Source organism: Phyllobates terribilis, unplaced genomic scaffold (genome assembly GCF_046119375.1).
Source record: "Phyllobates terribilis strain yellow unplaced genomic scaffold, ASM4611937v1 Scaffold_9__5_contigs__length_417890890, whole genome shotgun sequence".
Taxonomy (NCBI): domain Eukaryota; kingdom Metazoa; phylum Chordata; class Amphibia; order Anura; family Dendrobatidae; genus Phyllobates; species Phyllobates terribilis.
In genome coordinates, this window is record NW_027362769.1 from 308,185,097 (window position 1) to 308,202,547 (window position 17,451).

General features: G+C 43.6%; 1 protein-coding gene across 5 annotated transcripts in view; it reads left to right on the forward strand.

Annotated features, from left to right (window-relative positions):
- The window catches only part of HIBCH (3-hydroxyisobutyryl-CoA hydrolase), a 535,761-nt gene that overhangs the window by 441,687 nt on the left and 76,623 nt on the right, over positions 1–17,451 (forward strand). For 4 of the 5 annotated variants that reach the window (XM_073647944.1, XM_073647946.1, XM_073647947.1 and 1 more), the window contains one exon: positions 8,286–8,405. In XM_073647944.1, the coding sequence (XP_073504045.1) occupies positions 8,286–8,405 (120 nt within the window). Of the gene's footprint in view, positions 1–8,285; positions 8,406–9,509; positions 9,617–17,451 lie in introns of those variants that run through there. The other variant, XM_073647945.1, reaches the window with a different exon arrangement.

Sequence of the window (17,451 nt, forward strand, 5' to 3'; positions counted from 1 at the left end):
AAATATGGGCAAAGTTTGGCATAAATTTTATGCGACGCGTTTTACAAGCTACTTTGACACAAAATTGCGGCCGAAATATTGTTTTGTCATAGCCAGTAATAATTTTATCGTGTTTAGCAGCAAAAGTTGAGCTAGTATGCCAAATTTCAGCATCATAGCCAGTATAGAACTCTAATGGCTGTGTGCCAAAGTTTGCAAAATCCTCTTAGCTGAAGCCGCAGGCTTGGTGGAACCTCCAGTGAAAGGTCAACAGTGCCCAATGTATATGAGAACTGGCCCTAAAAATTTACAGAACCTCTTTTCAAACATACATGTACATCCTTATAAATTTTCAGCAAAATCGGAGAAGGTCGAGTGGGGACCACTGGTCCACTTGACATGGAATGACTGAGCTGCAATTCAACTCCATCACCAAAAAAATAAGTCATAGCTCTCAGAAAAAAGCGATGCAAAAATAATTCTTTTTTCTATAAAATAATTTGTATTGTGTAAAAGTACTAAAACATGAAAAAGATATAAATGTGGTATTGCTGTAATTATACTGACCTGAAGAGTAAAGCTACCTTACCAATTTTACACGCGTAACGACAGAAAAAAACAATTCCTAGATTGCTGTTTTTTGTTCATTATGCCTCCCAAAAATCAGAATAGAAAGCGATCAAAACATGTCATGTCCCCGAAAATGGTGCCAGTAAAAAATTCAACTCGTCCCGAAAAAAAACAAACCATCACATGATTCTGTCGGCTGAAATATGGAAAAATTATAACTCCCAAAATATGGCCATGCAAAAATTATTTTTTGCAAAAAAAAAAAAATCATTTTTTAGTGTGTGACAGCTGCCAAATATAAAAACATGATATAAATCTGGTATTGGTTTAACCACTTCGCGCCAGAGCCTGTTTTTGCCTTCGTGACCGGGCCAATTTTTTCAATTCTGACCACTGTCACTTTATGAAGTAATTACTCTGGAACGCTTCAATGGATTCCCCTGATTCTGAGATTGTTTCTTCGTGACATATTGTACTTCATGATAGCGGTAAAATTTCTTCGATATCACTTGCGTTTATTTGTGAAAAAATTGGAAATTTGGCGAAAATTTTGAAAATTTTGCAATTTTCAAATTTAGAATTTTGATGCCCTTAAATCAGAGAGATATGTCACACAAAATAGTTAATAAATAACATTTCCCACATGTCTACTTTACATCTGCACAATTTTGGAACTAAAATTTTTTTATTAGGGAGCTATAAGGGTTAAAAGTTGACCAGCGATTTCTCATTTTTACAACAAAATTTACAAAAACATTTTTTTAAGGACCACATCATATTTGAAGTCACTTTGATGGGTCTTTATGACAGAAAATACCCAAAAGTGACACCATTCTAAAAACTGCACCCCTCAAGGTGCTCAAAACCACATTCAAGAACTTTATTAACCCTTCAGGTGCTTCACAGGAATTTTTGGAATGTGGAAGAAAAAAATGAACAGTAAGGTATTGTACGTGTAGAAGGCGCTTATCAGGCTAACTACTACCAATGGCAGCGATAATTGTGGACAGGGAACCACTAATGTCCGTAGTAGATATACTACAATAAATTAACTGTTCTATAGTAAAAATCGCGCTATCGGTAGTGAAAAAGAGATCAGGAGAAGAGTGCTATTATTTTATAAAAAATGTTTTATTTGTTTGGATGCTTAAGATAAAAACTTGATAAAATACAGGATTAAAAGATGAGTGTAGTAAACAATATTTCGTTTGGGATAAAAAACCTAATGATATACAAGGTGTAATAAATAGTTAAATCCAGCGGTTAATTTGGCGTGGTAAAATGCCTGTGGTGGCTTTGTACCTGGAAAGAAGAGGAGTTTGGTTAGGGCTATCGTTCTCTAGTATTGGATATGCTTAGCTGGCTATGGAGCTGTTACTCACCAGGTATCAGAATTGGCAAAGTGCAGGTGTGCACTAGGACTGTGATCCGTCAGGATTCTTTGGATGGGACGTGGTCCTGAACGCTTTGTTATGCTCCTGGAGATTTAATGATATGGGGTTAATGCTGTTAGCACTGGGTAGGTAGATAGTGGGGTTAGCGACTTACCCTCGGAGGAGCTGTTCTGCTTTTGGAGATTGCTTATTAGCACTCCCTCAGTTGGGGGGTGCAGCAGGAGGCTCTGGATTGTATCTGACTTTATTGCAGAGATGTGACAGGGGGGCTTTTTGGTTGCCGGTAGGCGTAGTAACGCTTGAGGATACTCAATGTCCTGTATATTCTATATCTATATACAGGACATTGAGTATCCTCAAGCGTTACTACGCATAACAAAGCGTTCAGGACCACGCCCCATCCAAAGAATCCTGACGGACCACAGTCCTAGTGCACACCTGCACTTTGCCAATTCTGATACCTGGTGAGTAACAGCTCCATAGCTAGCTAAGCATATCCAATACTAGAGAACGATAGCCCTAACCAAACTCCTCTTCTTTCCAGGTACAAAGCCACCACAGGCATTTTACCACGCCAAATTAACCGCTGGATTTAACTATTTATTACACCTTGTATATCATTAGGTTTTTTATCCCAAACGAAATATTGTTTACTACACTCGTCTTTTAATCCTGTATTTTATCAAGTTTTTATCTTAAGCATCCAAACAAATAAAACATTTTTTATAAAATAATAGCACTCTTCTCCTGATCTCTTTTTCACTACCGATAGCGCGATTTTTACTATAGAACAGTTAAAAAAATGAACATTTAACTTTTTTCACAAAAATGTAACTTTAGACCCAATTTTTTTTATTTTCGCAGGGGTAACAGGAAAAAATGGACCCCAAATTTTTTTGTGCAATTTCTCTTGAGCGCGCTGATACCCCATATGTGAGGGAAAACCACTGTTTGGGCGCACTGCAGGGTTCAGAAGGGAAGGAGCGCCATTTGACTTTTTGAATGTAAAATTTGCTTGAATAATTAGCGGACGCCATGTTGCATTTGGGGAGCTCCTGATGTGCCTAAACAGTGGAAACCCCCCACAAGTGACACCATTTTGGAAACTAGACCCCTTAGGGAACTTATCTAGATGTGTGGTGAGCACCTTGAACCCCAAGGTGCGTCACAGAAGTTTATAATATTGAGCTGTAAAAATAAAATTTTCACATTTTTCCCACAAAAATGTTTTTCATCCCCTAATTTTGCATTATCATAAGGGTAACAGGAGAAATTGCACCATGAAATTTGCTGTGCAATTTCTCCTGAGTATGCCGATACCCATATGTGGGGGAAAACCACTATTTGGGTACACTGCCGGGTTCGGAAGGGAAGGAGCGCCATTTGAGTTTTTGAATGTAAAATTTGTTTGACTAATTAGCGGATGCCATGTTGCATTTGGGGAGCCCCTAATGTGCCTAAACAGTGGAAACCCCCCACAAGTGACACCATTTTGTAAACTAGACCCCTCAGGGAACTTATCTAGATGTGTGGTGAGCACATTGGGAGACATAATAAACAAATCAGTAGCAGGTGAAGAATTGGTTTTATTTATTTTTTACGCCGTTCCTCGTGCGGTATAAGTGATGAGATTACTTTATTCTTCGGGTCGGTGCAATTACAGAGATACCAGATTTATATCGGGTTTTTATGATTGACAGCTGTCACACACTAAAAGACGCTTTTTTTTGCAAAATCTAGTTTTTGCATCGCCATATTTTGAGAGCTATAATTTTTCCATATTTTGGTCGACAGAGTCATGTGACGGCTTGTTTTTCACGGGACGAGTTGACATATTTATTGGTACCATTTTTGGGTACGTGACATTTTTTGATCGCTTTCTATTCCGTTTTTTGGGAGGTAAAATTAACAAAAACCAACAATTCAGGAATTGTTTTTTGAGGGTTTTTTTTATGCCGTTCTGCGTGTGGTAAAAGTGATAAGGCAGCATTATTCTTCGGGTCAGTACGTTTACAGCGATACTACACTTACTGTATATTTTTTTATGTTTTGGCTCTTTTATACAATAAAACAATTTTATAGAAAAAATATTTTTTTTGCATTGCTTTATTCTGAGAGGTATAACTTTTTTATTTTTCGGCTGATGGAGCTGTATGAAGGGCTTGTTTTTTGCGGAACAAGATGACCGTTTCAGCGGTACCATTTTTATTTCCATTTTGCTTTTTGATCGCATTTTTTTCCACTTTTTGTTTGGCGATATGAGGAAAAAGCATAGTTTTTTGCTCCGTTTTTTATTTATTTCTATTACGGTGTGCACAGAAGGAGTTAATTAGTGTGACAGTTTTATAGCTCGGATTGTTTCGGACGCGGCGATACCAAATATGTGTACTTTTTTTATTTTTGCATAAATATACGGATTTATCGGTTTAATATTTTATTTATTTATTTTTATTTATTTTGTAATTTTTTTTAACAGTTTCAAAACATTTTTTTTACTTTTTTTTTACATTTTTACTTAGTCCCTGTATGGGACATTAATTTTTATTTTTCTGATCACTGATCTCATGTAATGTAATAGACATGTATTACATTACATGAGATCTTTGCTGACTGTTTCACAGTCAGAGTCTCCTGCCAGGCTTCAGCTGCAGGCTGAGCCTAGCAGGACACCATATATGGCTGATCTGGAGGCGGTCATGTGACCTCCAGCTGCCATAGCAACGTCAGGTCCTGAAAGGTATCAGGGGGCCGTCGGAGATGTAAGTGGACGACCCCCTCTCCTCCTGCTGTCTTCTATATGCCGCGATCACTATAGATCGCGGTATATAGAAGACAGCAAAGGGTTAACATCACTGGGACCTGATCCAATCACGTCCCGATGATGTTCCCTGTCAGAGCTATCGCTCTGCACCGCACCCGCAGCACTTGCAGGACCCTGGGGGTCCTGAGCGCTGCGGGACCACCCACCGTTTTTAAACGTCCGCGCTGCACAGAGCCCAGGCAGCGCGGGCGTTTATCTACAGTGGGCGGTCGGGAAGCAGTTAAACACAGGGACCTGAGGAAAAAAGTTGTCTAATCACACACCAGGATCGGCATAAAAAATAAATGAAACCATTTCTTTACCTGCTGTTAATTTGTTCATTCTGGTTCTGAAAGATCGCAGTAGGTCTCAGTGCACATTTACCCTGCTCTCTGCGTTGAGCGCTTACACCAGGGTTTCCGTGTAAATCTCTGAAATACGTGATTCAGACATAACCCCCAAAGGAAGATTCCCTATAGTGAGGCAGATAGAGGAACTGTGGACGCTGTCTGACCTGTGATCCAGCGGTGTCCATCTTTTTAGGCTTTGATAAAAGCGCCGTTGGCCACAGTTTTGTGCATTTCTGGAAAAAAACGCAGATGAACAGAGGCCAGACTGATTCCAGAATAACTCTGCTGCCTCATAGTGAATGAATTCCTCAAAGGTTTCATTTGAATCACATTACTCGGAGATTTAGATGGAAACCCCGATGTAAGTTCTCAGTGTAGGGCACAGGATAAATGTGATCCAAAATGTTATGTAGTATTCCCAATAAAAGCTTCAACTACAAAAAAAGCCCCCACTCAGGTCTGTCATCTGTTATCAGAAATATAGGGGGTTTCCACGTTACTGGTAACACAAAGGCTCTGTAAAAGCTAAATGGCTGCTCACCCTCCAAAAGAAATTCAGCAAATTCTGAGCTCCCAAATCCAAATGCCCCCTTTGTTCTGAGCCACAGTGTACCTAAACCACATTTAGGATCCACATTTTTGGACACATGTCAGCCCGCCACGTCAGCCCACCTAATTTACGGGTGCATCTTACCAAAAGCACAAGCTGGGCACAACGTACTGGTCACTACAACGGCAGTTTGCAATTTTCACTCAGCAACATCCGCTGCTGCTTGTTTCTGGGAAACGCCCATGAAGTCAAAATCATCACTACACCTATAGATAAATTCCAAAAGGGGTATAATTTCCAAAATGGGGTCACTTGAGGGGGGATTCTGCTCTTTTAGCACTAAGGAGCTCTGCATATGGAGTCTGCAAACTATTTTAGAAATATCTGCGCTCCAGGAGGCAAATACCGCTCTGTCCCTCCCAAGTGTCTCTGTGTGGCTAAGCAGTACTGTACAGCCACATATGGGGTATTTGTACATTCAGCAGAAATTGTGGGACAAATTTTGGTGCCATTTTTACCCATTTTCCAGTGTGAAATGTAAAATCTGGGGCTAAAACAACATTTTGTCGGTAAGTAATTGTTTTTTTTCTCCACTGCCAAATGGTATAAAATTCTGTGACCCACCTGTGGTGTCAATATGATATCTGCACCCATAGATGAATTCATTGAGAGGTGTAGTTTGTAAAATATGGTGTCTTTAGGGGGATTTCTGATGTTCTAGCACATTAGAGGCTTTACCAATGTGACATGGCACCCTCAAACCAGTCCAGCAAGATCTGAATGCCAATATGGCGCCTCTTCCCTTCTGAGGAACATATGCCAGGATGAGGGACCTTTGCACTGTGCCTCAAAAGTAGTTTTCAACCACATACAGGTATCGGCATACTCAGGAAAAATTGTGCAACAAATTTTGGGGTCCATTTTCTACTGTTACCCATGTGTAAATAAAAAATTTGGTGCTCAAAGAACATTTTTGCGGGAAAAATTTAATTTTTTTTTTTTCACGGCTCTACGTAATAAACTTCTATGAAGCCCCAGGGGTTTCAAGGTGCTCACCACTCATCTGGATAAGTTACCTGAGGGTTCTAGTTTTCAAAATGGTGTCACTTTATAAATTTTTTAAAAATTTCTGTTTTTTTCACAAATAAACGCACATCATATCAAACAAATTTTAGCACTATAGCAAAGTACAGCATGTCACGAAAAAACAGTCTCAGAATCAGCGGAATCGGGATCCATTGAAGCGTTCCAGAGTTATTACGGTACTTCATAAAGTGACACTGGCCAAAATGATAAAATTTGGCATGTTCATGAAGTTGAAAGCAACTTGGGGGAGGGGCGGGGTGAAGGTGTCAGTGCTCCAGAATGTGTTATTTTGGCCAATGTGGATTCTGTAAAGCTTTGCATTTTCTAATCTCCACATTAAAGAGGTTGTCCTGAATGAAAAAAAATGTGCTAAAATCAGGATGTGTGTTAAGATAAAAAATGACTGCTTGTGACCGCTTGTGCCAGTATTTGTCTGCAGGGGTCACTTGGATGTATATTATGCCATTGCTGCAAAGACGTAAACAAAGACCATTGTGGACTATCGGCGCTGTGGCGTGGCTCATCAAGGGTTGAATAAAATAGTATGATTTGTTTTTATGAATTAAACAAGTGTTCTGCTTTTAGCCCATTTTTAGTTTTCAAAAACGTGAGATCAGAAAATAAAAGTACATTAGAAAAAAAAGAATATGTATGAATATATATTTATTTGATCAGTGTCTGCCAATTAGGCGATGCCAACTTCATGACGAAATTGGTTGCCTGTCTGTGTAACACTGACAGGCTGGAATGCATTGGAATACTTGTATAGTTCTCAGGACTGCTCTGTACATCATGTAATTATACAAGTGATCAAATAATGGCTCTTTCAAGTCCCCTAGTGGGACAAAATAATGTCCAGAGATATAGAATAAGGTTAAATTGATACTTTTACTCAATGAGAAATGGCATAAGAAAAGCATGCAGAGAATAATGGCAGAATAGCTGGGTTTTTTTTATACATTGTCTCTCCAACTCCCACACCCTAAAATTAAGTATAAAATCTGGTCAATAAACTACCGTAGGTGTTCACTATTAAAAAATACCACGCATCTTTCAAAAAATAAGCCCTCATATAGCTAGAACGATAGAGAAAGGGGAAAAAAAAAGCTTTGGCTATTTTAATGTGAGGATAAAAAAAAAAAATTACTTGGTCTATGATCAAACAAAAAGTCGTTAAGGGGTTAATTTTATATATATATATATATATATATATATATATATATATATATATATATATATATGTATGTATATTTAAAAAAGAGAGCGGGAATGCATTCCTTTTAGTGATTCAGTAACATTGGCATTTATTTTACCTGAGATCCACTGTCATGGAAAGAGAGATACACAGACATATTTTTGCTAATCTTAAGTTTTGTTCTTTTTCGCATTAGTTGATGGTTTTGTGCAAAACAAAGTTCAATTAAACTACGGTGTGTCTTACAGAAAAGGCATTTGTAAGGGTTAACAAAAAAAAGTTAATTGTCAATTAGGAAATAATTTTGTGTGTTGCCATGAATTTAGCATTTTTAATCAAAATTTGATTGTTATTTTAACAGACACTTTCGAAAATGTCCCCAACATCTTTGAAAGTAACATTCAGGCAACTGAAAAATGGATCTTCCTTAACACTGCAAGAGGTACTAACTATGGAATACAGACTAAGCCAGGCAAGCATGGTAAGAAAATCTTTGAACAAAAATTATTATATTTTCCATTTTACTCCACATTCAGGATAAGACAAACAAATCTAAGTGGACTTTACTAGGTGGCTTTCAAAAGTTGGAACCTTTTAAGGTTAGAGCAAGATATTGCAATGGAAAATTAATTTGCTAACCCACCAGCTACCTTCTTTCCTACGATGGCAGGGAACCAAAGTGGTTTTTAACTTGTACAAATAAATGATTATAGAATTTGCACTTTATTTTGCCTCTACATGCTTATTTTTTTACCAGAACTTCCGTAAAAGTGTTACCTTAATTTTAATCAAGCATTTCACGGAGTGTAAAGCATATCTTAAACTCACCAGGGACATTTGGGTCTTTTGTGTTCACTGCTTTACTCCTAACCTCTGTCAGCAGAGTTTTCTTGGTCTCATCTGAGTGTGACAAGAATTAGGCTTTCTGCACTACTGTTTGCTAGAGTACATAAGAGGAGGCTGGAGATGTGGAGGGGTGAAAGACTGACTTGAGCAGGAACCAGATGGCAGTGTTAATTGTTAGTTTGTTAATACTGTACTGTGTGAGTTCTTTAGCTTGAGTGAGTCAAAATCACACAAGTGAAACTCAGGCCCGCATGGTGGTTTTATTTGGCCTGCGACACCAGAACCACCACCCCTATGTGGGGCCATTATTCTGTATGGAGGACTATGTGGGGCCCATTATTCTATATGGGGGGACTATATGGAGCCATTATTCTGTAAGGAGGATTATGTGGGGCTTGATATTCTGTTTGGAGTACTATGTGGAGCCCATTATTCTGTATGGAGCCCATTATTCTGTATGGAGGACTATGTGGGGCCCATTGTACTGTATAGAGGACTATGTGGCCCATTATTCTGTATGGAGGACTCTGTGGGGCCTATTATTCTGTATGGAGGACTATGTGGGGCCCATTATACTGTATACTGGTTGGCCCTCGACTTTGTCCAAGTTTTTCATTTTGACCCTCTGTGTGTTTGAGTTTGACATCCCTGGCCAAAACCGTCTTGTAATCCCCCATATTGTGATGATTAAGATAACCGTTACTGTATGTCCCAAGTGAAATAGTTAATTCTCCCACAGTATCTGAGTGCTGATGAATCTGCTAAATGCCCAAATACAACCCAGCCAAGAACACAAACAGACTGAGACAAGGAATTTTCCAAAGGTCCTCATATCAAGTATACAAGTAAGAATCTCAGTATATACATTGTAAGGTGGCGGTGTTCACACCGTGCAGTAACTGAGGCAGTGACCCAAGCAAGTCCAACATAAACAGCTTTTATTCAGCAACTCAGGGGTAAATAGAAAGTCCTCCGGTTTGCAGCCGGGTTAACATGAGTCCATAAACAACGGTTGCCGGGCTATGTTCTACAGAGAAACTGAAATTTTGCAGTGACAGGAACCACCTGGTGACTCGCGCATTCCTCTCCTTGGCATTCCTCATCCATACCAAGGGTGAGTGGTCGATCACCAAGCGGAACTGACGCCCGAGTAAATAATAACGTAGTGATTCCAAGGCCCACTTAATAGCCAAACACTCTTTCTCTACCACGCTATAGTTTTTCTCTGCCGGGACAAGTTTTCTACTCAAGTAGGTGACCGGGTGCTCTTCACCATTCACTTTTTGTGACAATACCGCCCCTAGGCCTACCTCCGAGGCATTTGTCTGTACAATGAAGGTTTCCTTGAAGTTGGGGCTGATGAGGACCGGCTGTCCACACAGGGCCAACTTCATGGACTGAAAAGCTTCTTCTGCCTGAGGGTTCCACCGAACCATTACCGATTTTTTCCCTTCAAGAGATCGGTCAGGGCCGCCGGTCATCCAGCAAAATTAGGTATAAACCGGCGGTAATACCCAAGGATGCCAAGGAACGCCCTCACCTGTTTTGTACTTGACGGTTTAGGCCAGTTTTTTATAGCCTCAATTTTATTGATTTGGGGCTTGATAGCTCCTCGGCCTATCACATACCCCAAATATCGGGCTTCCTCTAGCCCTATCGCACATTTTTTTTTGGGTTTGCCGTTAACCCCGCGGCTCTGAGAGAATCCAGCACCGCTTGTACCTGTGATAGGTCCGTATGCCAGTCGGTGCTAAAGATGATAATATCATCTAGATAAGCGGACGCGTACTCCTGATGAGGCTTGAGCACTATGTCCATCAACCTCTGGAATGTAGCCGGGGCCCCATGTAACCCAAAAGGTAAGACCACATAGTATTATAGACCCTCCGGAGTTACGAAGGCGGTCTTTTCCTTTGCCGAATCTGTGAGAGGTACCTGCCTGTCACCCTTGGTGAGATTGAGCGTGGTAAAGTACTGGGCCTGCCCCAGTCTCTTAATCAGCTCGTCCACCCTGGGCATTGGATAGAGGTCAAACTTTGACACTTCATTCAATTTCTGGAAATCATTACAGAAGCGTAACGATCCGTCTGGTGTTGGAATCAGTACGATGGGGCTAGCCGACTCACTCCGTGATTCCTCTATGACGCCTAACTGAAGCATTTGTTTTACCTCAGCCGTGATGGCTTGCCTCCGGGCTTCGGGTACCCGGTACGGTCTTATTCGCACCCTTACCCCAGGTTCGGTGACAGTGTCATGTTGGATAACCGTAGTCCTACCCGGTATCTCTGAGAACACGTTGGTATTGTGCTGCACCAGCGAGCGAGCCTCCCGTTGCTGCTGTTTAGTGAGGGCATCACTTATCCTGACCTCCCCCTCGGACGCTTCCCTGGCTGAAGGTAGAGAACTCTCTGGAGATATGCCCGGGGTGACGTCTGTAACTAAATACTCTCGATCTTTCCAAGGCTTTAGCAGGTTTACATGGTAAAGCTGCTCAGGTTTCCTCCTTCTGGGCTGATACACCCGGTAATTTACCTCCCCCACTTTTTCTCGAACCTCATATGGCCCTTGTCACTTGGCCATGAGCTTACTCTCAGCTGTGGATACCAGTACTAACACCCGATCGCCCTTGTTAAAAGACCTGACTCTGGCTCTTTTATTATATGTGCGCCTCTGGGCTGCCTGGGCATCTAACAGATGTTCTTTCATGATGGGCATGACCGCCGCGATCCGGTCCTGCATACTAGCCACGTGTTCAATTATACTCCTATGTGGAGTTGGGTCTTGTTCCCATGTCTCTTTGGCTACGTCCAACAGACCCCTAGGGTGTCTGCCGTACAATAACACAAAGGGAGAGAACCCTGTGGAAGCCTGGGGTACCTCACGGACGGCGAACATCAGATAGCGTAGCAACACGTCCTTAGAAACCACCTTTTTTTAACATGGACTTGAGGGTTTTATTGAACCGTTCTACTAGCCCGTCGGTTTGAGGGTGATACACCGAGGTGCGCAATTGTTTAATTTTTAGCAATTTGCACAGTTCCCTTGTCACTTTGGACATAAAAGGGGTTCCCTGATCCATCAGGATCTCCTTAGGTAGTCCAAGGCGACAGAACATGGCAAACAGCTCCCGTGCAATCAGTTTTGCCGAGGTGTGGCGTAGTGGTATAGCCTCCGGGTACCGGGTGGCATAGTCGACGACCACCAGTATATGTTGGTGGCCACGGGCAGATTTTACAATTGGTCCTACCAAGTCCATTGTTCAAAAGGTACCTCTATCACTGGCAGGAGTACCAATGGACTACGGAAACTTGTGGTGGGTGTGGTCAATTGACATTCGGGGCAGGATTCGCAGTACCTTTTGACCTCCGCGTAAACCCCAGGCCAAAAGAACCGCTGCAAGATACGTTCTTGCGTCTTTTTTAACCCTAAGTGTCCACCCAGCAAGTGTGTGTGTGTACCAAATCTAGAACCACCCGACGATACGACTGAGGTACCACCAACTGCTCCACGACCTCGTCCCTGATCTTATCTATCCTATAGAGCAACTCACCGTTGACTATCATGCGGGGAAATTCAGTATCTGCACCGGGCTGTTGTGCTACGCCGTTTACCTCTACCACCCTTTCCCGCGCCTGAGTCAGGGTGGGATCCTGTAGCTGAGCCGTCCCAAACGTAACCCGGGACACTTCCAGCTCGGGGATCGATGGGGTCTCCTCGACCTCTCCTGCCAGCACCTCTAAGGGAAACCTATCGGGGTCACACTCTGTCCCTAGGTTAAACACCCCTATGGCAGGTTCGTCGTGTACAGCACCTGTAATACATTTTACCGGGGGAGAGTGTATTTTGTTTTTCCACAGAATTCAGAACAGGGGCAAGTCTCTTCCCATAGGGAAGAGTTTTTACCACCCCCACCACATGTTTTATATCTCCACATGGCGTGGAAAAAACTACCTCCGCAGTTGGGTACTCTCAGAGGTCCCCATGGATACACACAACCCTGACTGGCCGTCCACTGGGGTTGTCTCCTGCCACCAGCGACCCATGTACCAGAGTCACGAGGCTCCCTGAGTCCTGGAGGGCCTCTGTGGGGTACCCATTAACCAGTACCTGGCATAGTTGGAGTTCACTGTCCCGGCGGTTGGCGCTTTCTGTGCAGACGGTCTGGGCATACATTGAGACCCGGCGGCTATACCCGCAGTCCATGCGTTCCGTAGTCAGGGGACAATTAGCAACCACATGTCCCGGCCCCTGACACCGCTAGCACCTAAGGGTGGAGGTACTGTTAGGCCTTATGACAGTTTGGGAGGGAATCGGTCTCCTGTCACTCTCACTCCGAGGTTCCCCTTCAGCACGGGTACTGTGCTGACTGTCCCCAGCAGAGAGATGCGACCCCTTTCCTGACTCCTGGGTTGGCAGGGATCGGCGTCACAGCCGAGAGGGGGCAGAGTCTCGAATGAAGTCCTGAGTGGCCGAGTAGCGCTCAGTCAGTCTGACCACCTGGTCAAGGGTGCCGGGGTCCCCTTGCCCCACCCAACGTTGGATAGCGGCCCGCAGAGTCCTTACCAGCCGGCCAACCACCACCCTCTCCACCATCTGGGCTGGAGACAAAGTCTCAGGCTGGAGCCACTTCTTAACCAGCTGCAGGAGGTCATAAGCCTGAGACCGGGCAGGTCGGGTCTGCACATAGGCCCATGAAAATACACGCTGAGCCCTCATGTATGTATTGACCCCTAGTCGGGCAAGGATCTCACCTTTGAGCCTCTGGTAGTCCTGGGCGTCTTCCCGACTGAGGACGAAGTAGGCCTTTTGGGCATCGCCGACCAGAAACGGAGTCACCACTTCTGCCCACTGTCCGGCTGGTAGGTTTTCCCGCTCCGCTGTGCGCTCATAAATGGTCAGGAAAGCTTCCATGTCGTCCTCCGGTCCCATCTTCCTCAATGCTGAGCGAACCTTGTCCCGGGCCTCGCGACGTTCAGGGGCTGGTGCCGTCGGCGTCTCCTGCAGGGCAGCAATCTGTTGCAGCAACAGTTCATTTGTTTTTTGCTGCTGCTGGTACAGTAGCTGCTGCTGTTGATTATGCTGCTGTTCCCATACCTGCTGTTGCCATTCCCACTCCTGCTGTTGCCGTTGGAGACTCTGGTACTGCTCCTGCTGTTGCCACTGAGACTGCAGCTGCTGCTGCTGGGTAAGTACCAGCTGCTTTAACAGCTCGTCCATTTTGCCCATAGGATGGAACTGAAAGGTGGCAGGTCGGATTGTGGTCATGCAGCTGCCGGTGGGGGTATGCCTCAGTCACTATGCCTGCATTCTCCACCAAGCTGTAAGGCGGCGGTGTTCACACCGTGCAGTAACTGAGCCAGTGACCCAAGCAAGTCCAACATAAGCAGCTTTTATTCAGCAACTCACGGGTAAATAGAAAGCCCTCCGGTTCGCAGCCGGGTTAACATGAGTCCATAAACAACGGTTGCCGAGGCCTGTGTATATATACAGTATAGACCAAAAGTTTGGACACACCTTCTCATTTAAAGATTTTTGCGAAATGGTTTTCACTTCACAGGTGTGCCCTGTCAGGTTTAATAAGTGGGATTTCTTGCCTTATAAATGGGGTTGGGACCATCAGTTGTGTTGTGCAGAAGTCTGGTGGATACACAGCTGATAGTTCTACTGAATAGGCTGTTAGAATTTGTATTATGGCAAGAAAAAAGCAGCTAAGTAAAGAAAAACGAGTGGCCATCATTACTTTAAGAAATGAAGGTCAGTCAGTGCGAAAAATTGGGAAAACTTTGAAAGTGTCCCCAAGTGCAGTTGCAAAAACCATCAAGCGCTACAAAAAAACTGGCTCACATGAGGACCGCCCCAGGAAAGGAAGACCAAGAGTCACCTCTGCTTCTGAGGATAAGTTTATCCGAGTCACCAGCCTCAGAAATCGCAGGTTAACAGCAGCTCAGATTAGAGACCAGGTCAATGCCACACAGAGTTCTAGCAGCAGACACATCTCTTCAACAACTGTTAAGAGGAGACTTTGTGCAGCAGGCCTTCATGGTAAAATAGCTGCTAGGAAACCGCTGCTAAGGACAGGCAACAAGCAGAAGAGACTTGTTTGGGCTAAAGAACACAAGGAATGGACATTAGACCAGTGGAAATCTGTGCTTTGGTCTGATGAGTCCAAATTTGAGATCTTTGGTTCCAACCATCATGTCTTTGTGCGACACAGAATAGGTGAACGGATGGACTCTACATGCCTGATTCCCACCGTGAAGCATGAAGGAGGAGATGTGATGGTGTGGGGGTGCTTTGCTGGTGACACTGTTGGGGATTCAAAAATTGAAGGCATACTGAATCAGCATGGCTACCACCGCATCTTGCAGCGGCATGCTATTCCATCCGACTTGCGTTTAGTTGGACCATCATTTATTTTTCAACAGGAAAATGACCCCAAACACACCTCCAGGCTGTGTATGGGCTATTTGACCAAGAGGGAGAGTGATGGGGTGCTACGCCAGATGACCTGGCCTCCACAGTCACCAGACCTGAACCCATTCGAGATGGTTTGGGGTGAGCTGGACCGCAGAGTGAAGGCAAAAGGGCCAACAAGTGCTAAGCATTTCTGGAAATTCCTTCAAGATTGTTGGAAGACCATTTCCGGTGACTACCTCTTGAAGGTTATCAAGAGAATGCCAAGAGTGTGCAAAGCCGTCATCAAAGCAAAAGGTGGCTACTTTGAAGAAGCTAGAATATAAGACCTATTTTCAGTTGTTTCACACTTTTTTAAGTATATAATTCCACATGTGTTAATTCATAGTTTTGATGCCTTCAGTGTGAATGTACAATTTTCATAGTCATGAAAATACAGAAAAATCTTTAAATGAGAAGGTGTGTCCAAACTTTTGGTCTGTACTGTATATAGGAAAAAAAAACTGACACTTGTTTTTTTTTCCTTGTGGTTCATGGATCCCATTGCTGAGCTGTAAGAGCAGCTGCAATAGGCTGTCTCTGGAGGTGACGACCTCTGCTATGAGGTTCAGCAGCAGCAACAGCAGCTGCAGGTTCCTAATTTTGGGGTCTCTGCAGGTAGGCCGGTCCAGCTTCAACCCAAGTTTGCCCTCCCAGACAGGTTTTCAGAAGGTAGGGACAAGTTTTTTGTGTTCACAGAAGCTTGCAAACTGTATTTTAAACTTCGTTCTTACTCCTCCGTAGATGAGGAGCAACAAGTGGGAATTGTGATCTCACTACTGCAAGGAGATCACAATCCTGGACTTTGCCGCAGGGTTCGGTTTGTCTCCAGTCTGTGGAGGTTTTTTTTGGGGCTCTAGCCCTCATTTATGATGACCCTGACCGAATCTCCTTGGCTGAATCCAGTTTGTGGTGCCTTCATCAGGGGAATCAGTCAGTGGAGACATACAGCTTTTAATTCCGCTGATGTGAAACTGATACAAAATGGAATGACCCAGCTCTTAGCCAGTTTTGTCAGGGCCTTTCTGAAAAGTTGAAAGATGCTTTGGCAGTTTATGAAACCCCAGAGTCCTCAGCGGCTGCCATGTCATTGGCTATACGTGTTGATGTGTTGATATATGCCTTCGGGATAGGTGGGTGACACCACCTTCTCCAGAGCCTTCTTTTTGGGGTAATCTCCTTTGCCTGATGTGCGGTCTGGCTGTGAACCAGTACGGTGGGAGGTAGAAGAACCCATGCAGTTAGGGGGTGCCTCTGCATCGTACATTTACCTGGAGATCCCTAAAAAGAAGGGCGTGTGTTTTTTTTGTGGAAAAAAGGGACATTTTATTGGGGCCTGTCCTTCGATTCTTAAGCAAAAGGAAACTCGATTAACCTTTGGTAGTCTGGAGTTGGATAAGCAAGGGGTGCATTTATCTTCAATTTGCAGATCCCAGTTTGTCCTGACAGCAGAGGTGGTGCTAGAGAGCAAAATCAAGAAAATTTCTGTGTTTGTTGACAGTGGAGCTGGAGTCAGCATGGTTGATGCTGAGTTTGTGAGAATTCATGGTCTTGCTTGCTGTACTTTAGCTAAGCCCATTGCCACCTTTGCCATCGACTCAGCCCCACTTGCACAGAGAGCTCTGACTCAGATTGTACATGATGTAAAACTGAGGGTGGGGTCGGTCCCTTGTGAGATAATTCCTTGCTATGTCCTGGATGGTCTTCCCACCCCAATTGTTTTGGGTCTACCCTGGTTGGTGAAACATAATCTATTGGTGGGTTGGCAATCCAGGGAGATCATTGAGTGGGAAGATTACTACCATGACAACTGTTTAAATATTTCCCTTTCTACACTCTCTAGAGAGATCTTGCCAGCTTTTTTGTCTGGTTTTGAGGACGTTTTTTCTGAGAAGGGGTGTGAGGATTTGCCCCCTCATCGTGCATATGACTGTCCTATTAACCTGACCCCAGAGCTCAACTACCAAAGTCCAGACTGTATAATCTTTCTGGACCTGAGAGACAAGCCATGAAGGATTTCATTGTGGAAAGTCTGGAGAAGGGACATATCAGACCCTCATCTTCGCCCGTGGCAGCAGGGCTCTTCTTCGTGAAGAAAAAAGATAGTGGTCTATGTCTCTGTTTAGATTTCCGGGAATTAATTCAAATTACCATCAATACCCTCTTCCTCTGATTCCAGATTTGTTCAGCCAGGTTGTGGGAGCTAAGGTGTTCTCCAAGTTGGATTT